General features: G+C 41.3%; 1 protein-coding gene across 7 annotated transcripts in view; it reads right to left on the bottom strand.

The window, feature by feature from the left end:
• Positions 1-17,585, bottom strand: part of ENOX1 (ecto-NOX disulfide-thiol exchanger 1) — a 380,823-nt gene that overhangs the window by 102,129 nt on the left and 261,109 nt on the right. For 5 of the 7 annotated variants that reach the window (XM_074815634.1, XM_074815632.1, XM_074815636.1 and 2 more), the window contains 2 exons: positions 5,676-5,849; positions 3,734-3,940 (listed from right to left, as the gene is read on the bottom strand). The exons of 1 other annotated variant lie outside the window; for it this stretch is intronic. In XM_074815634.1, the coding sequence (XP_074671735.1) occupies positions 3,734-3,940; positions 5,676-5,849 (381 nt within the window). The remainder of the gene's footprint in view (positions 1-3,733; positions 3,941-5,675; positions 5,850-17,585) is intronic. One more of the 7 variants, XM_074815637.1, reaches the window with a different exon arrangement.

Consider the following 17,585-nt stretch of genomic DNA (forward strand, 5'->3'; position numbering starts at 1 on the left):
CAGAGCAGGGTCAACTTCAAACTCAGATCAAGTTGCTCAAGGCCTGGCACCTTTCCCTGAAGAAAAACAGTGAACTCCTTTGGCATGGCTTCCTGCACCGTCCTAAACAAGGCTTTGCAGACACTACAGGACCAATGGTAAGGCCAGTGAAGAACAGACTACTTGATGGGTTCATACCCAGCAAGACGCTGTGTAGCAAGGGGTGCACAACTGGCAGGTCTTATTTTGTACATGGGATCCCCAGGCATCCATCTGGGTTGGCAACTTTGAGCTGCAGGGTAGCTGGGAGGCTCGCTCTTTTCCAGTGGCTCCTTATTGATGTTCAAAGGTATCTGAATGTATGAGAGAACCACCTGCCATTGTCTCCCCCTCATTCATGGGCAATGAATTGCCTTCACAGACCCTTTTCCCCATCTCTTTGCTCAGGACTGCAGCTAGCAGTAACTGCGTGCCTGGCTTGTCATTTTTAATTTCAGTTGTACACACAATGGCAGAGGAAAAGACTTTGAGAACTTGCCAAGATCCTCACTTTAAAGGAGCAGCAACAGGAAAAATTAATGAGGGTGCTAAATAAAAATCAAACACAGTATTTCCATATCACAGTCTAGTCAAAACTGTGGCTTGACTTACCTTTGAGTGTTGCTATATTGGGGACTGGCCAATAGCTGCTCTCTAACTGGGGATCTAGAGCAGAGTGTTGATGATGATCAGCAAGAACATAAAATAAAACCAGTACACGGTACTAAATGGAAACCCACAGGGGAAAATATCAGCACAGAAAAAATGCATACACAGGCTTTTGGGGTATAAACAGGTCTGTCTCAAGCCACCTGTTCGTCCCATATTTTCAATTCTAAGGCCATCAATATTTGCAGGTATTACTGAATTGTCAGCCACAAGAGTAAAGTACACACAGTTTGGAGAAAGAGCTTTCTCATGGGCTGGTATGTCGATTTTAGAAAGTCTTTTCCTCAGGAGATCAAAATGTAACTTTCAGGACTAAATGAAAACCACCCCTCCTCAAGTTAACTTTTTTATCATAGTCTTCTACCCACCTCCCAGTCTCCTTTTCATATACGTTTACTTGGGAATAGAAAGGAAAAAAAAACAGTGATTAAACTACTTGATGGATTTTGTAATCACTTGTGCTGTTCTGATGATAAGCACAGGATAAATACAAAGTTTGATGAGATTAGATGGGGTAGACAGATAAAACTGATTAGGTAGACAAAATTATCATTATATTACTGATATCAAAGGCATGACTTTCCCCTAATATAACACACACACTATATTAACCACAAATTCTCTTTGTATGTCTCTTTTGTCTCTTACAGGGAAAAGAAAACGCCTTAACAATATGCTTTATCCCCACTATTTCAGTATACATTATGTTTGTGAATGGAATAAAGACTGGTTAAAAACCACCAATATTTCAGTACAAATAAAACATGCCCCTGCCTAGTGCCAGACCTCCCTGCTCTGCCGTGGTGGAGGGACAGTCAGTGCTCCCTGTTTCATCTGCAGAGTTCAGCACTGGTAAAAAGAAGTGAAACTTGGCTGCAGCGTACCCCTGCTTTTTCTCCTCCTCCCTATCAGCTCCACTGGTTCTTTCCCTGATCTGATCAGAGATACATGTACAACACTTTAGAAGAAAGAAGAACTGTGGAGGAAAAGACAGATGGGGAGTGAGGCTGCAGAGCAGACGGTAGGAGGAAGCGTAGACAGCAGTGCAACTGTGACGAAAGGAAACGGAAGAAGGAAGGATGGATCAGGAACTTGGAAATAAACTGGGAGAAAATTCAGGATGAGGAAGGATGAGGAAGGGAATCTGTCATCTCCATCTCTGCTCACTTCCCTTATTCTGAATGCATACTCTAGTATGTTATGAATGAGGACTCACAGCTGCACAGGCAATTTCCTATCTCTAATCATCAAATCTGGTTCTCCAGGATTTAAGGCATACAAAAATAAAATAAGACTTGACTTGGAGTGAAGTAAGGGTGCAGTCAACTGCCGAGAAGCAGGAAACAGAGGGACACTGGCTCTGGCCCAGGGTGGCAGCCTGTACATTTCTGAGCTTTTCTTTGGTCTCCTTCTTGCCACTGTATCATATACAGTAATACCAGCTCCTACTGAACCTAGTGTGTCCCTCCTCTGCTCCATTCCTTGTGGAGATGGGGCTCCCTAGACACAAGTTGGAAGCTGGGAAATGTGCTACTGCTTCTTATTACTGTGATGCCTGTAACCTGTCCCAGTGAACTACAGCATAATGTGAATAAACAAATAAACAGGAAGGATGGAAACTGGGAAGAGAGGATGAAGAGGGAAAAAGAAATGAATTGAAGATTAAAAAAAAGAAAGGAAAAAAAACCAGGGTGGAATGAAGATCTGGAAGAAACCTGAAAATACAGCAATATTTCAAAGAAATCTTTATATAGACCTCATAAAACTCACAATTTTCTGTAGCATTTCAAACAGATATTTAAAGCAAGCAGCCAAGTTAGAAAAAACTCCCACAAACCCACATATTTCAAAAGTTCTGATACTTTCTTTTCTTTCTTTTTTTCATTTTAAGATGTAGTTGATAGTGATTTGAAAGACCACTTATTTCTAACTGTGTGAGCTTCCTATGAACACCTACAGGACATTGAAGTTATGTCCTTACTGCTAAACAGAAGATGGTCGGGGTAGAAGCTCAAACAAGATATCTCTAACCATTAGCTGCCTCCCAGGCTCCATTCTGGATGGTCCTAGTGGGTCCCTTCGAGGTCATCCTACACAGAACGGGTGGCCGTAAGCCAGTCTGTGTCAGCTTGTCTTGGCCAAGGAGCAGTCCTTGGCCCTTGTTTAAGAATATATTGCATGTGAGGTGAAAGTGTTATACCTCACTTGTGGGGCAAAACAATGTTCGTGAGTCTCTCCAGGACCCAGAAAGAGAGATGAACCAGCCTGTGGAGACAAATACATACAAGGGATGGGATCCAGCTCAGAAAGGTGAAGAAGGGCTCAGTTAGGAAGCCAACCCTCATATGAAGGAGCCTGTAACCTTAAGAGAACACTGACAGTCACTGAAGCCTGATATGTGAAAGCAGAAATTTTTTCATAGTTTTTCTTCTTTCTTTTTTACTGTTTTGCCTGTGAGTTAAGAGGGTTTTTTTGTCTGTTCCTCTGTTGGAAAATAAAAGAGATTCTGAAATTTTACACATGAGTTTCTGTGGCTTTTGTTGTCCTCAGAGGCAAGAGACGTAGCCTACAGGTGGGGCTAAGAATCTAACCCATGCGGTAGCTGAACACATGCACACATAAAAGCAGACTTTACTCAGACTGCACTGCAAATCTATAAAAATATGCCAGTGAAATTACCAGCCTATCAGAGAAATTGGCACTGGAAAACAGCAGCGTTCCTGGCCTAGTGCCCTCCTCTTTCCACACCCTGTGAGCAAAACTATATAAACCTGTGTAAATCGAAAATAAGATTGTTCTGTAGTGAATTTCAGGATCTGTTGCATTGTTGTGGGATAGCAGGAAATTGCTCCTGGGTAAGCAACATACAAAACCATGCACAAGTCTTGGCAGACACAGAAATACAGAATTGCCCCTTGCCACTCCAAGCTACAGCCACTGAGCTCAAGAAAGACTTGCTGAGATAAAAGCTAAGAAAATAAGCAAACATTAGCATCACAAAATACAAATGAGAAGCAAGGAAAATCCATTAAAGAATGTGAAGTACCAGAAAGGTAAATGGCTTTATCAACCATGAACTCCTCTGCAAAACGAATGTGACAAAAATTCTTCTTGCTTTTCCGAATTGCTGTTATATCTCCACACTGCTCAAAGACTTCCTGAATAATTTCCTCCGTTGCGTTTTCTGGTAATCCTCCAACAAACACTGTTTTACACCCAGGAGGTCTCTCTCTTGTTGAAGGTGGTGGAAGATCTAAGTCAAAACAGAAATCACATTGGAAAACAAAATTTGCCTTTTGATCCATTGGCTCTATTCATTCCCCTAATCAGTTCTGGACAGCAACATAGCATGGAGGCGGGAGAGAGGGAGAAGCAAAATAATTGAATATTGCAGAGATTGTCCAGAAACGATTACTTGAATGTAAACTTTTTCAAGTTTTAGGTGGTGTTTCAGAGATTAATTCCTGCCACTGTGGGTTGTTCTCCAGGACAGACGGTAAGGTATAAAAGGAGCTTTCTTTTCCCTGCACAGTCACATCAAAAATAGAAAATATTCTGTTTCAAAGCAGGGGAGCTTCTGCAACTGATTTGACCCCAAGCACAGATCTCAAGCACTGGTGCAGTATATTCAAAAGCCTGAACTTTACCATCTCTGGCTTGTACCCGTCACTCGCCACACTCGCCAAGTGTGTGGGCCCTCTGCAAGCAAGTCCATGCTGCATACACCCTGGGCACTTGGGCTCGACACCTTTCCCTGGTCTTAGCATAGTTTCATTTCTATCTCAGCATACAGGAACACAGCAAACAGAAAAACAAAGTGGGAAGCACGATGAAGTGACAGCATGATGAAAATGCTCTGCCGGTTATCTGTTTTGTCTTGTTGCCAGATAATGGAGCGGACGCCAGCACACAGGAAGGATAACCTCACTGTTTACAAGTGCTCATGAGGTGGAGTGGCTAGAAATGTTATTTTTATGTATATATGTACAGAATATATACACACTTAAATCAGGAAAGTATTAAATTTTTGAAGGCTGTATAAAAAATATACTCTGTCATAACACTTCACCTTGTTTATATGTAGATTGCTAGAGCATTTCTCTAAAAGTAATTCTCTAAGAAGGAATCTGATTGGCATGATTTAGTTTTTTGGCCCTTTAACACAGTAAATGGGGTTACAACCTTAAAATATATATACATATTCACACACACAGCCAGATTGATTAAACCATGATCTGGGTACACTGCAAATCCAGAGCACCAGACTATTTGCTTAATTTTCTTATTTGTCTCCACAGTGATAGTGAAAGCTGATGGTCTGATGGCTCTGAAACTAAACTCCTGTGGTTAACATACACAAAATCAGGCTTTGTACCTGAGCTGTTGGCTCAGTGGGAAGAATCTTCCATTTGCACCGAGTCCCATAAGTGGCAGAAGGAAGCCTGGTCCCTTCTCTCAAAGAGAAGGAACTCATCTGCCATGCTGCCCTCCAAAAAATGGCAAGAGAGGAGCTGTAGTCCCCCTTTTGCTCCATCTCCCCCAGGGAGGGACTGGAGCTAGTCAGCATTTGGGTGCAAGGTGCTGTGTTCAGGGGCACAAGACCAGATTGGTCCCATGTAACTGCGGGCACCTGAAGGTGAGCACGGCGATGATCAGCACTGTATGTATAATCATTATATTTTGTGACATTCTGATCTACAGGAAAGACAGATTTCTACTATGAGAAGTGTGGATCTTCAGGATCTGTTAGCTTTGTTTAAGTAATTATTTTTGGTTTTTTGTACGAACTGTCTAAGTGTTTTTACACAACCTTACAGAGACGAATACATAAGCTCTGATACCATACCATGCTTTACACACAGAGTAGACTTTAGAAGGAAACACCATACTTGCCTACACTCTATTTAAAACCCATAATTTTTATTAGATAAAAAATATTTCATGCAATATATTTAGGAAAGTAACATTCTTCCATCAGATTCACTTACTTGGGTTTGGAGGGAAGAGCGTGCAGCTTTTGCAGTGAATTATTTCTTTGACTACAGGCACATCTGTTGGTGGTGGTGGCGGCACTAACCCCATGCCTGGTATCATTGGGTTAATCGGAGTGATTCCAGTCATCATGCTAAGGCTTGGATCAAAGCCTGGTACACAGATTGAATCTGTAAATATATAACATAAAATCCTGGCTTATAAATCTTGAAACTACTTGTTACTATTTTCTTGCACAGACAGTTTTGCTTTAGGCTTTTTTCCCCCCCAAGCATCATTGTTAAAAAAAGGAGAAGGGAAAAGGAAAAATGGAAGAAGGAAAAAGGCAGAGTAATAGGGAGGAGAGAAGGAGAGGTAGATGAATTTTCAGTGAAAAAAAATAAACTATGCATAAAGAAGGGAATGTTACATAATTTAAAATATTAATATGACTGAGTAAAACACAGCACATTAAAGTGTAAAACCATACACAATGAATATCTGTTATTATCTAGGAATGCAATTTTCTGTTTCATAATGCTACTGTGGTGTTTACATTCCCTTCTGACCAGGGCATACAAAGAATATAATTTAACATAGATATGCCCTCTCCATCTAATTGTCAGACAGATTTATCACAACACAGCCTTCTCACATAAGTGACCTTGATTTACGAATAGTAGAGAAAGATCCATTTCTGGCTGTTTTATAGAAGTGCAGTTAGCCAAGACTTCTAACCATTTCACCCTGGAATATGAAGTTTCAGCTGTGTAGAATGGGGTCTTTTTGAACCTTGGAATGAATTCCTTCTTGTCCTGTTATTTAATAGGATTAGTAGATACTCTTCAACACATGTATTATTAAAATATACTACTACAGCCCATAAAGTAAAATGCATATTTGGCAAACGTTACTCTTTTTCCTTCCTGATCTCTTTGCCAAGACTTCCATACATATTATTTAAAGCTGAAAGATTTACTGGGGAGCACCAGTGCTGTAACACCAAGAATTGTAATAAGCAGATGTTTCAGATGAACTGAGAGCCAACTTCTGAAATTTGCTTTCGTTAAAAACAAGGCTTTGGGTTTCTTGAGGCATAATGAATAAAATATTTTGAGAGACCGAACTTTTTGTTGGCATAACACTGCTGCTATTTGGCATCATCAATTATTTAAAAGAGGAGAGTTACTTTGGTGTTCCATGGGTTTTCTGCTGAGTTTTCTGACTAGCAACTCGAAAGTATCTAATGATACATGTAAACACGAGGTATGGTAGCTTGGGAGCTTGTTTATTTTGAAGAAGCAAAGAGGGAGACAACTTCTTCTCTAGTATTTTTATACATGTATATATATAAATATTTAGGAAATTTGAGCTACATTTGCTACAAGACAGCATGATCAATGGAACGTGACCAAGCAGGTCTGTTTCTTCATCTTAAATCTGCTGCTGAGAAGCCATGTGATGCTGGGTCAGCCCGATGACCTTTCTATATCTTAATGTCTGCATCTGCAAAACAGGTACAATAATACTCACTTACTGGGGAGGATTACCTCACATTTTTATAGCACTTTGCAGGTGTAAAGCACTCTGTGGGGGCTAAAAATTAGCATTATTATTCCTGTGAAACATCCATAATCATCTTCGCTGGGAAAGACAACTGAGTATTGAGAACCTCTACTCCAATAGAGCTCATATCTATCTCAGCCGCAAGCTCCCTGCTCTCCATGCACTGACTGTGAGCCTTCAACACTTTCAGACAGTTCTGTACAACAAGCGTAGCAAGCGCATAGCAAGCAAGGATTTGCTTTAGGCTTATTGAAGACCAGTATTAATGAAAACTCATGATATTACATTACTTTCTTTTAATAAGTGGGCTTATGAAAAAGGATTTTCTTTGGTTGTGATGCTTTTCTTTCAATATCGATGTATATTCATTGCTTTTCAGATTCAGCTTTGAAACTTGGTGCCTGTCATTTATTCCATGGGATGCAGTGGTGGCCTTATTAAATATTCATGGCTAGTGAATGCTGGGAGATAAAGTCAGAGGTGAAAGGGCAACATACAATTCAAAGAAGACCTTAGGCTATGCTAATTTACTTGACCTCATCTTTAAAAGTCAGACTTTTGACAGTCGCAGCAGGCCATCCGGTGCAGCTCTATCCTGCTGTGGGTGGAAGTCCATCATTACCACTCGCTGCTAAAGCGGCCTGCAGAGCTCCACCATAGCACTCAACACACTGTGTCATACCTGTCCTCTCCTAGGACCAGGGAAAAATGGCACTGGAAAGATGCCAAGCAAGGCATCTCGTCCATCCCTCTGTACAAATGTAGGATCAGCTACAGTCCTAGCCAGATAAGAAATTTCATATTCAATCCAATATCCATAGTAGACACATAGCATTCTCAGGCAAGTATGGAGCAGGTGGAAATGTACAAGAAGATGGACAGATGGGCAAGTTCTTCCTGTCCCGTATGCATCTTTCAGGTCCCACGTGGCAGCCAAGGAGAAACATCATCATCTGACAAATGCTACCACAAGTTGTATTTAACCACTGCTGTTCTCTCTTTAAGACAATTACTACATACATTTCAGCTTCTCTACAGGAGTAGTGAACTGAAACAACAGCAAACTCTGCCCAAATCACAGACGCATGCTCTCACCCAAAGCAAAGATGTCAGGTTTCAATAAGGTACAGTTTTCTGAATATTCCTTTGGCAGTGGTGCAGATACAGAGAAAAACAAACCTAAGGAAGATGGCAACAAGGAAATTCACGTCCACAAACACTGCAAGCATGGCATTGAAAGCGAGCTGGGAGGGAGAGCGTTTAGGTTGCATGCCAGTAAAAGGTTTGTGATTTAAGTGGAAGAATATTATTTGCCATTAATTTCTGCCACATCCAAGGAAATGTGACTTTGTAAGTAACTTTGTCTGCGTTAAATAAGTACACAGCTTTGTCATCAGTTTCTTTTACCGCTGGAATCAATCTACAAGAGCACAAGCAGAGTGCTGGGGACCAACACTCATGAAACTTCCTTCTAGGTGGGCTGGGACTCCATGCCTCCAGAAGGTGACTGTGCTGAGATATATTGAAGAGGACTCAGTAAATAATTCTTGAAATCTAATTCCATATCTTCCAGGCACTAATCTAAATCCCGCTAAGGTCAATAGCAAGACTACTGAAGGCATGAACAGCTTTTAACCAGGACCAGGTTTACCTTCTCTGTCCTCTTGAATAAGTTGTTTCAGTTTCCCAATATGTTAAATCGAGAATGAAATGCTTTCATACATCACATGAGCACTGAGAGGATGCACAGGTACCATTTGCAGAGCATCCTGGAAATGAAAATCATTCTCTGAATACTAAAAACTATTACTATGCATTGCAGTGATGGAAAATTCAGCTAGATCTTCTTCAGATCCTCAAAGAGATTGGTGGCGCTTGCCTCTACAGAGAAGCTGATGCATGCCACCTGCATATTGCTGACAAACCATGAAGAGACCCTACAGATGGGATGTCCAAAGGAAATACTGGTCTGGACTCTGTGGTGCAGAGAAAAAGGAACTGATAAAGTCACTGGAAAGGAAAGTCAATAAATTTTCCACATCTGTGATAGGATCCAGAAAAATCCCAAGTTTAACTATATTAATGCTACTGAGTGGTGCAATAATAGAAATTAGATATATAGCTCTTGTCTAGGGACAGGGGATGATCATTCATCAGCACCACCACTGCAGTCTGCTCCACATCCTGTCATAATGACCATTTGGAGCAGGACCAGGACACCCAAGTTAGAGCCAGAGACAACTCCTGTTGAACTTACTGGTAAGTTTGTTGGTCTTCAGAATCAAAGATACTGATAGAGTTATGCAGGATTACAAAAAATGGGAATCAAGCCTGTCCGTATATGTTTTTTTAACAGATCCATTTGGATATATGATTATTAAGATACTGTAGACATGAATATGCTGCACTAAATACAGAGATACATTAAATTTCTATACTACACATCTGAAGAGTTAAACAAGTAATATTTTATACTTCCAGTGATCATAACATCATTTTTCAAGGGATCTATATATATATTTATGCAGCTAGGTAAGGGTTTATGATCTCTTGGAATCATAAAAACCAAGTTGGCAGAAGAGAGTCTACATTTGAAAAATTATAATATGTAATTATTAAATGAAATCATTAAAATGGAAAGTAATCAGAGATGATGCAGAACTTTAAGCATGGAAAAGCACACATTGTTCAAGTTAGAATCCCTGTGGATACTGTATATAAGGCTTGAATATTCACACATTTGTACAAGAAAGTAAAAGCATTGAACATCAGTATTTTCAAGTCTACGTTCTGCCTAAATTTGGCAAAACGAGTTAATTCCTGTTTCATCTAATAAGAAATTGGCATGGTGGAGAACAATTAAAACCTCTGAAGAACAAATATCTGGAATTGGCAGTCAGAGATGCAAGAACAAAAATCTTGAACACTTGGAATAATTTTTAAAGCTTCTTTCTCTTTAAAGTAGAATATAGAAAGAACAAAATATATCACATGAAATCTTTGAGTCTGGAAAAAATAAAAGAAAAATAAAATCCCTTTAAGGATAACTACATTATAACACGAATGTAGCGTAAAACAATTGCTTTTATTAGTCTCCATTTAGGGAGTGCAGGAGTAACTTTGTCATCCATAAAAATAGCCACACAGTCTTGGAGAAGCATCCTCCTTTCCTTCTTTGGCAACAGTTGCTGTCTGAATCACCTTGTGTTTTTGCTACATTATGGCTCTGCCCAAATAACATGGATGCATACTCCTGCCAACTGTGCTTTTGGGGATTGCACTCCATCACCAATACTAATTTGCCACCACACTTCCACCAGCCCTTACCAGAAGTTATATATCTGCTCAATATTATTTTTTGAGGGTATAATTCCCTATATGATTCTCAGTATTAGCCCTTGGATGTGTCGTTTGTTTTGCCTGCAACTGCCAATTGTTTCTGTGGTGTTTTCTGACAGCTGCCAAGTTGTATTTCTGTTGGATGCATAAGAACACCCATGTGTGCAAACACGGATTTGTTTGTGTGCCCCTACTTGCATGCATGGAAAGTTTCCACCGTGGACATCGTCAGCCACATGGCTCAGACCTACTGGTTGAATGGAGGCAGAGAGGTGGTCTGTGGTGAAAACAACAATCTGAGTGCAAAATAGCTAACCAAAATGAAAAACATTGCAGGGGTCCCCTTGGCTTGGAAGTGATGGCTTTACACCTAAGAAAAAAAGCCTATTTTTTGTTAGAGTTGAAAGATAAAAATAGCCTGGTTCCAGGCAGCAGCTGGTAACAAATGTAGTATGATGCTTGTTAAACTTTGGTTTCTGTGGAGAAAAAAAAGAAAAGCTTTTGGAGACTAGAGATTTGATTGTGTATTTCAGAAACACCATTGCTGAGTATTTTGAGACTGAACATAGAGTTGATCTCTAAAAGTTGAGATTTAAGTTTTCCTGAAAAAGGGCAAATCTAATATAGTGTCTGCCTCCCTTAAAACAAATATATATACACATCTATATGTGTGTATATGTATTACTTGGCAGTAGCAAAGAAAGAGTAGCTTTTTTTTTCTCTGAAATGAAGAAACAACCTTATCAGAATAAGAAAAAGGTTGTTATTCTAAAAACTTCTCGTATTTTTATCTAAAATTCTCCCTCAAAACTATACAGTCTGCTAGTGTCTTTATCATCATGTCAGTCTCCTTTTTTCTGTATCAGTGATTAAGAATGAATATTCAGCTGCAAGCTAAATACCAAGGTTGGATCACTGTTTTCCTTGGACATTCAAATCTTACCATCTTCTGGGCTTCAGGAAGCTTTTGGTGGATGTCACTCATTTGGTCAGTATTATAGGGTTTCTCTCAATGAAACAAGCCTTTCTCACTGGAAAAAAATAAGACAAAAGTGGGAGTGGCAGTAGGGCACCAGATCACTGATATCCCAAGGAGATGTGTCAATTTAATTTGGTGTTGAGCCAGCTGGAAGAACCCAGTTGTGGAGAACAGCTAGCAGCCCCAAAGAGCCAGATCTCAGAATGCAGCAGTGTGACAGCCACTGGCATCTTCCAGTACATTTCCTTGTCCAGTTTAGAAGTCATTAAACTTCTAGACTTCTCTGTTTCTAAAATAGATGTTGTATTGTCTGGTAAACTTCCAGACACATTACAATAAACAAACACACAGGGAAAAAGTCTGTCAGCTCTTTAATTTGACCAGCACAGCCACTATCATCCTGTCTCAGAGCAAGGACTGTGGCCAGTAGCGGATGCCTAGGGAATCAGAATAAGAAATAGGCAGGTAAAGAGCAAACTATTTTTAGCTCGAACACACTTAGTGCTTACATACTGCCAGTGGTAGAGATCACAACTTAACAATCCTTTCTAGCAGGCACCTATTCCAGATGACTTGTTTTATACCTTTTCACTAAATCCTGTTGTGCACCTATTTATATTTTAAATCTGTTGGAACCTGTTTATATCTCTGGCTTTCACAGTGTGCTGGTATTAGGGCAGTAATAGAGAGGGAAATGTGCTTCCTTTGCTTTGCTAAAACAAGGTATTTGGCAGTTCCAGGCACACCTTCTAGTTCTTTCATCCTGAGAAATCATGAATAGCTGTTCCTTATTCACCTTATCCATAAGATTACGGATTTTATTTCTGCTTTTATATTTTCCCATCTGTTTGGCCCAGGATCTTTGTCTCTGCAGAGCTGATACAAAGGAAAATGGATATGGAACTTCTGACTGTGGCCCTTTTTAAAATCCTGAGAAGGTAACTGCATGGGCAGAGATGTCTTTGTAGGTGCTCATCTAGCCGTGAATTTTTGAAGAACTAAACATTAAAGACATGGGCAGATGCCCTTAAGTAAGCTCTGCACGAACCCAATTGATGAAGCCCCATTTGGGCATAGGACTTCTGCAGGAACAGGAGTAAGGCACGTACCATCAACGTGCATGTGTGTGCGCGTGAGTGAGCACACGTGCGTGTGTGTATGTATATTTGGAGGAGTGGAAAAGAGTGAATGAAGGAGGGTCAGGAAATCACCTCCTCGACCTCCAGCTTTCTCTGTTGGCTGCGGGATCTATCTTAACATCATTCAGCAAGAGCTATATTCTGTGAAACACAGCCTGGACTGTAACTAAAACAAGTCTCTAAGGGAATTTTGACAAAAATGGGGGATGAGAGGAATCCAGATGAATGTTTCTCATTAATAATCAACTAAGTTATAATTTATATGAACTCTACAGTGTCTGCCAGACCCACTCCATAAACAAAGCCCCTATAGCATCATCAAAACACTTGCCACTTAAAAATTACTTCTACGAGACATATATCACTGACAAAGCTTGAGGGCTGTATTATTGTATTTTTGCTTTTTTGAAGAAAGCGCTGTGTCTGCACAGAGGAGTAGCAGACAATCCCAAAGCTTTAGATGCTGTTCCTCAGAGCTGGTTATGCTGTAGCTGAAAATACTAAAAGCAAATCTGGCCTCCTCTTGATCCCTGCCCACAAAATCACACAGCAAACACTATATTTAGAGCAATACACATGACAAAGACTAAATTAAAGAAAACCACCTTCTCTTTTTACAAGCAAATCATGGGGTGGATCACTCCTGGTTCATCTTTTATTGCCGCAGCACTTGGCACAACAGGACCCCAATTTTGTTCAGACCTTCTAATGCAATGCAAATAATAGGAGAGAATAGTAAATAATAATAATACAACAAAGTGTTACCACAATAGATGCCACTCTCCTCCTAAGATGTAACTTCAAAGCTGTTGTGTAAAGAAATGCACAGTTTCATTATAATGTTATTTCTATCATCCCTTCTGCTTATTGATAGTCATCAGTGCCATTTTGACCTCAAAGGGATCTTGGACACTACCTGCCCATGGTGAATCTATTTAGTTTCACCTTAGAACAGCTCTGCAAAGAAGTACCTGACAGACAAGCCTGAGAATGAGCTGGAAAACTCAGAACTTGATGTTGAGGGAGTCTGATGACAGTTTGTCAGATTTTCACGGCTGACAGCTGCATATGTAAGAAGCTAAGTCAGAAAAAAATGGACTAATCTTAGTCTCCATCCACAATCAGTTGCTCTTCCATGTGTAAAACCCCATTGCCATTGTAGCGGAAACTTGTGGAGGTGAAAACTGAAGGGGGAAAAAGCAGAAAAATAGGAAAGAAGGGAAAAGGTAAAGAGAAAAATAAAAAGTAATACAGGGAAGGAGGTGAAGGAGAGGGAAAAATGAAGACAAAACATTGTTCTCTGGAACTTCTGTGTCATGGGTCCATGATCTATCCACAGACTGTTCTGACCAGTGCCAGAATTTTGAAGGATTCGTGAGTTTATAGCACCTCACGATGTCCAGAGTGCTGACCTTCCCAGTGTCCCTGCTGCTTAAGAACCACTCCATGCAGTAGGAACAACGGGCTTCGTCCATCTCCTCATCAATAAATCACTTCCCCATATGGGGTCAGTCACAAGTTCATTGTGAAGAAAATAACAAAACTGCAAATTCTGCAGACTGCCACCTGATCCCCAGTTAATAGCTTCAAAGCTGGTTTGTAAAAATATGGATCTGGCCAATATGCAAGATTGCTTATACAATGTAAAATGTGCACAGCTGTTATTCCCTGACTTTCAAAAGTCATTGTGCACTCACTCTATGCTGCTTGGGATATCCCTCTCCAGTTTTGGACTCATCATGGTGGGCTGTTCAGTAAGGCTAGCCTTAGTCAAACAAAGTAGCCTCTCTAAGCTCCCTCCAACAGAACCTCTTCATAAAGTAAAACTTTTGCTATGTTCCTTGAAAATGAGATCACCTTTTACCTCAGAGCTCTAGAAGATGAGAAAAGAAATAAATAAAACATGATTATATGGCTTAGGAACTGTTAATGGATTTTTCTTTGCTCGTTATCTAGGAAAGTGCTGTATTCCAGAAATTTAAGAGGCATTTGTATGGGCAAAAAAAGAAAAAAAGGTTATTGGAAGATATAAGCACCTAAGTAGATGTAAATGAATACTGTAAAGAAGTTGGAGAAATAGGAAAAATGTCAATGCTCAAGATAGGCTAATACTGAAATATAATCCTTGTAACAGATGAAACATAAAAAGCCTCTAATGTGCAAAAGATGGTAAGATACCATCTTCTGGATATTAATGTGACCTCAGAGAAAATGGGGAAAAAAATTGAAATTCAGACATTCCATTGGACATTTCCCAAATGAAAACAAAAGAGACTCATTTTTCTCATGAATCATGAAAGAAGTTCTGGCTAGTAACTGGAGTTACCATGTGGATCCTTAAACTAGAATGCATAAAACCACGCTCCTTGCTTTTCCAGTGTCACAGGAGTAACAACAGCCTTGCCAAAACTAAAAAGAAGCCATACAGTACAGAAAGGTGTATTCACCTGCATGGGAAAGTTCTTGGGGAAACACAAGAAAAACTGGGCTAAAAGATCCCTTCTAGCCCTCTAGCCCAGCAACCTGCCTCTAACAGAAAATCCCTAGTTTTGTCTAGTACCAGAACCTGACAATCCTAAAGTGAAACTTCCATAGAATCATAGAATGGTTTGGGTTGGAAGGGACCTTAAAGATCACCTAGTTCCAATCCCCCTGCCATGGGCAGGGACACCTTCCACTAGACCAGGTTGCTCGAAGCCCTGTCCAACCTGGCCTTGAACACTTCCAGGGAGAGGGCAGCCACAGCTTCTCTGGGCAACCTGTTCCTGTGTCTTACCACCCTCACAGTGAATCCTTGCATCTAATCTAAATATACCCTCTTTCAGTTTAAAACCACTACCCCTTCTCCTATTACTACATGTCCTTGCAAAAAGTCCCTCTCCAGCTTTCTTGTAGGCCCCCTTTAGGTACTGGAAGGCTGCTATAAGGTCTTCGCAGAGCCTTCTCTTCTCCAGGATGAACAACCCCCGCTCTCTGAAACTGTCTTCACATGAGAGGTGCTCCAGCCTGTTGATCATCTTTGTGACTGGCCCTCCTCTGGACTCACTCCCACAGGTCCATGTCCTTCTTATGCTGGGGGCCCCAGAGCTGGACACAGCACTCCAGGTGGGGTTTCACACAAGCAGAGTAGAGGGGGAGAATCACCTCCCTCAGTCTGCTGGTCATGCTTCTCTTGATGCAGCCCAGGATATGGTTGGCTTTCTGTCTGCAAGCACACATTGCCAGGTCACCCTGAGCTTCTCATCAACTACCACTCTTCTCCTCAGGGCTGCTCTCAATCCATTCTCCATCCAGTCTGTATTTGTGCTTGGGATTGCCCTGCCCATGTGCAGGACCTTGCACTTGGCCTTGCTGAACTTCATGAGGTTTGCATGGGCCCACCTCTCCAGCCTGTCAAGGTCCCTCTGGATGGCACATCCCTTCCCTCCAGCGTGTTAACTGCACCACACCGGCTGGTGTCATCAGCAAACTTGATGAGGGTGCACTCAATCCCACTGTCCACGTCACCAACAAAGATGTTAAACAGCGCCAGTCCTAATACCAACCCCTGAGGAACACCACTCATCACAGCTCTTCACTTGGACATCGAGCCGTTGACCACAACTCTTTGAGTGCAACCATCCAGCCAATACCTCTTCCACTGAGTGGTCCATCCGTCAAATCCATGTCTCTCCAATTTAGAGACAAGGATGTCATGTGGGACAGTGTCAAATGCTTTGCACAAGTCCAGGTAGATGATGTCAATTCCTCTTCCCTTATCCACCAATGCTGTAATCTCATTGCAAAAGGCACCAAATTTGTCAGGCATGATTTGCCCTTAGTGAAGCCATGTTGGCTGTCACCAATCGCCTCCTTATTTTCCATGTGCCCTAACATCATTTCCAGGAGGATCTGCTCCATGATCTAGCCAGGTACAAAGGTGAGACTGACTGGCCTGTAGTTCCCTGGGTCTTCCTTTTTTTTGCCTTTTTAAAAATGGAGGTTGTATTTCCCCTTTTCCAATCATTGGGAACATCACTGGACTTCTATGACTTCTCAAATATGATGGATAGTGACTTAGGCCCTTCATCTACCAGTTCCCTCAGGACCCATGGATGTATCTCATCAGGTCCCATGGACTTGTGCACCTTCAGGTTCCTTAGATGGCCTCAAACTTGATCTTCTCCTACAGTGGGTGGTTCTTTATTCTCCCAATCCCTGAGTTTGCATTCTGTGTCTTGGGTGGTGTGACTAGAGCACTTGCCAGTGAAGTCTGAAGCAAAAAAAGTCATTGAGTACCTCAGCCTTCTCTATGTCCTGGGTAACCAGGTATCCTGTTTCCTTCCAGAGAGGGCCCAAATTTTCCCTAGTCTTTCTTTTATCACCAATGTACATATACAGGTTTTTTTAAGCTTTTCTTGTTGCCCTTGATGTCCCTGCCAGATTTAATTTTATCAGGGCTTTGGTTTTCCTAACCTGATCCGTGGCTGCTTGGACAATTTCTCTGTATTCCTTCCAGGCTACCTGTCCTTGCTTCCACCCTCTGTAGGCTTCCTTTTTGTGTTTGAGTTTGTCCAGGCATTTCTTGTTCATCCACGCAGGCCTCCTGTCATTTTTGCCTGACTTCCTCTTTGTTGGGATGCATTGTTCCTGAGCTTGGAGGAGGTGATACTTGAATATTAACCAGCTTTCTTGGGCCCCTCTTCCCTCCAGGGCTTTATCCCATGCTACTCTGCCAAGCAGATCCCTGAAGAGGCCAAAGTCTGCTCTCCTGAAGCCCAGGGTAGTGAGCTTGCTGTGCGCCCTCCTCACTGCCCTAAGGGTCTTGAACTCCACCATTTCCTGGTCACTGCAGCCAAGGCTGCCCTTGAGCTTCGCATTCCCCACCAGCCCCTCCTTGTTGGTGAGAACAAGGTCCAGCCCAG

This window comes from Strix aluco, chromosome 2, assembly GCF_031877795.1.
Source record: "Strix aluco isolate bStrAlu1 chromosome 2, bStrAlu1.hap1, whole genome shotgun sequence".
Taxonomy (NCBI): domain Eukaryota; kingdom Metazoa; phylum Chordata; class Aves; order Strigiformes; family Strigidae; genus Strix; species Strix aluco.